Below are 2,784 nucleotides of genomic sequence, written 5' to 3'. Positions count from 1 at the left end.
GGCTGGGGAATGCACCAAGTCTCCCTAAGGAGACATCCTCCTTTGGACAATGCACTACCCCAAACACTTTTGCCACTCACAATTCTCTGGTAATGGAAAAAGCCAAGGATTTCTAACCCTTCAGTAGATGTGCCCTGTGTGTGCTGAGTAAGCCCCTCTGCTGCAGCCCTTCTCCTGGAGCATGGGTTGTGAAGAGGTTGCAGACCCCTTCCCCATTATGAGTAGGCTTAATCAGAGAGAGGATGTGGACGCACAGCTTGTCTGTATCCCCTGCCCCACAACCCCTATTGTGGCTGCAGATGTGGTGCAGGTGCTAAACTGATGTGAGGATAGGATCTATCTTAGTGGAACGGGGACCTCTGCAATGGGTCCTGTAACCCCTGCCTTCATGTGCCTGTTTTCCTCCCTCACACCAAGTGGGAGCTGGTGGTGACTGACTTGGATACAGACACCTCTGCTCAGAAGGGTGAAAGAGGAGGAGATGAATTCCTCCCAGGGTTCTTCTCTTTCGGAGGCTGATGGGCTGGATGCTAATGTCATCTTTCCCTGCAGGACTTGGAGAGTATTCCCACAGGCTCAAAGTATGAAATCCCCCTCACTCAACTCAGGGCATCCATCCCCAGAAACTGCCCTCCCCTAACCCCCAGCTACATGTTGCTGTTTGCTATCTCCATGTACCCAGTGTGACAGAGCACATGGTGAGAGCTAAGGAACGGAAGTTACAGATGAGTTTCAGATATGAAAAATCAGTTTTGTTCTGGAGTCATACTTCTGGTTTGGCTGGGTACCAGGGCTACACTTGTGTGCACACCCAGAGCACTTCAGTCATTAGCTCCTTGCCTGGCCCAAGAATTCCCTGGCCAGTCATCTGCACAGATGGGAGAACAGGTTGTCATGAGACAATGGACCACCTTGAAACTAAGTGATTTTGACTGGACCTAGGCAGTTAAGTATTTGACTGAGAGTTATGGCAGCCCTGCAGGCCGGGGTTTCTATAGGTTCTAGAAATCCCTCCCCCCACCCCCCGCCCCGCCCCCGTGGCAAATCCTGCTGTGTCTAGTCCAATTTTGTATGCTGAAATGTGTTGATAAACATCCTGGATGGGGTGTCCCGAAGTCTCCTTCCTACAAAAGTGATCAGCTTGTGCACAGCTAGGACATTTGTAAAGAGTCAAATACAAAGTGTTCCTGCAGTGATTGTCACATACTCTGCAGTTAAGGTGTATCAACAGCAATGAATTATGCATGTGCTGGGTAGTCACGTGGGTCCCCAGCCCACTGGAGTAGAACTGAGCCAACCAGGGGTTCAGGAGTCTCACCCAATCCCGCTGACAGCCCTGCAAGGACACTTTGTCACTGCACAATGACTGACCATGCTGTTTTGGAGATTTGATTCTGAGTGTGTGTGTAACAAGCAGGGCTGACTCCTCTGGAGCCCATGGACAGAGGACCTTGCTCCTCGTGGTTGACTCAGAAAGCACAGACTAGAGCACAAGTAGAGAAGGTGAAGGAAGATCTTCCTGGTAAGGAGAAAGGACATGTGGGGAGTTGCTCTGAGAAATGCTGTGGGTTTTGTTCCAAGTCAGTCCTAACTTGTCAATATCTTTTCCTCCCTGCACAGTCCTCCAAAGCCCAGACGCAGCAAATGTCCAACAGCAGCTTCCTCACTGAGTTCCTCTTCCTGGGGTTCGCAGACACACGGAAGCTGCAGCTCTTGCACTTCTCGCTCTTCCTGGGCATCTACCTGGCTGCCCTCCTGGGCAACGGCCTCATCATCACAGCCGTAGCCTGCGACCACCGCCTCCACACCCCCATGTACTTCTTCCTCCTCAACCTCTCCCTCCTCGACCTTGGCTCCATCTCCACCACTGTCCCCAAATCCATGGCCAATTCCCTGAACAACACCAGGGCCATTTCCTACTCAGGATGTACTGCCCAGGTATTCCTGGTTGCCTTCTTGTTAGGAGGAGAGTATTCTCTCCTCACTGTCATGGCCTATGACCGCTTTGTGGCCATCTGCAAACCCCTGCACTACGGGACCATCATGGACAGCAGAGCTTGTGTCAAAATGGCAGCAGCTGCCTGGGCCAGTGGTTTTCTCAATGCTCTCCTGCACACTGCTAACACATTTTCCATACCCCTCTGCCAAGGCAACACAGTGGACCAGTTCTTCTGTGAAATTCCCCAGATCCTCAAGCTCTCCTGTTCAGACTCCTACCTCAGGGAAGTTGGGGTTATTGTGGTTACTGCCTGTTTAATGTTTGGGTGTTCCATTTTCATTGTGGTGTCCTACGTGCAGATCTTCACTGCTGTGCTGAGGATCCCCTCTGAGCGGGACCGGCACAAAGCCTTTTCCATGTGCCTCCCGCACCTGGCCGTGGTCTCCCTGTTTGTCAGCACTGGCCTGTTTGCCTACCTGAAGCCCCCCTCCCTCTCCCCCCGAGCTCTGGATCTGGTGGTGACTGTTCTGTACTCGGTGGTGCCTCCAGCAGTGAACCCCCTCATCTACAGCATGAGGAACAAGGAGCTCAAGGAGGCACTGAGGAAACTGATTCAACTGGTACTGTTTCAGCAGCAATAACTTGCCCGTCCCTCTTCGTAAGAGACTTGAATTTGTCTCAGACAACTCTTGTGCTTTGGGCATTGTATCTGTGATAATCATGCTTGTACAGAAGTATTTGAATTGATCCCACTTCTCCAGCAGCAGGAACCCAGCCTGTCTGACCCAGAGGCCTTCTGTGAATGCGTCTGTCTCTGTGTCAGAGCTGGCCGGTCTCTAATAAAA

General features: G+C 51.7%; 1 protein-coding gene across 1 annotated transcript; it reads left to right on the top strand.

Moving 5' to 3' along the window:
* Positions 1 to 1,803: 1,803 nt before the first annotated feature.
* LOC135326322 (olfactory receptor 14A16-like) lies at positions 1,804 to 2,580 on the top strand (the record flags this gene model as incomplete). The annotated part of the gene is made up of 1 exon (XM_064504203.1): positions 1,804 to 2,580. A coding segment is annotated over one exon (777 nt), but the record flags the coding sequence as incomplete, so codon positions are not given.
* Positions 2,581 to 2,784: the final 204 nt, after the last annotated feature.

This window comes from Dromaius novaehollandiae, unplaced genomic scaffold (assembly GCF_036370855.1).
Source record: "Dromaius novaehollandiae isolate bDroNov1 unplaced genomic scaffold, bDroNov1.hap1 HAP1_SCAFFOLD_27, whole genome shotgun sequence".
NCBI lineage: Eukaryota > Metazoa > Chordata > Aves > Casuariiformes > Dromaiidae > Dromaius > Dromaius novaehollandiae.
Note: the sequence above shows the minus strand (reverse complement) of the source record. Positions and strands in the feature narration are given on the sequence as shown.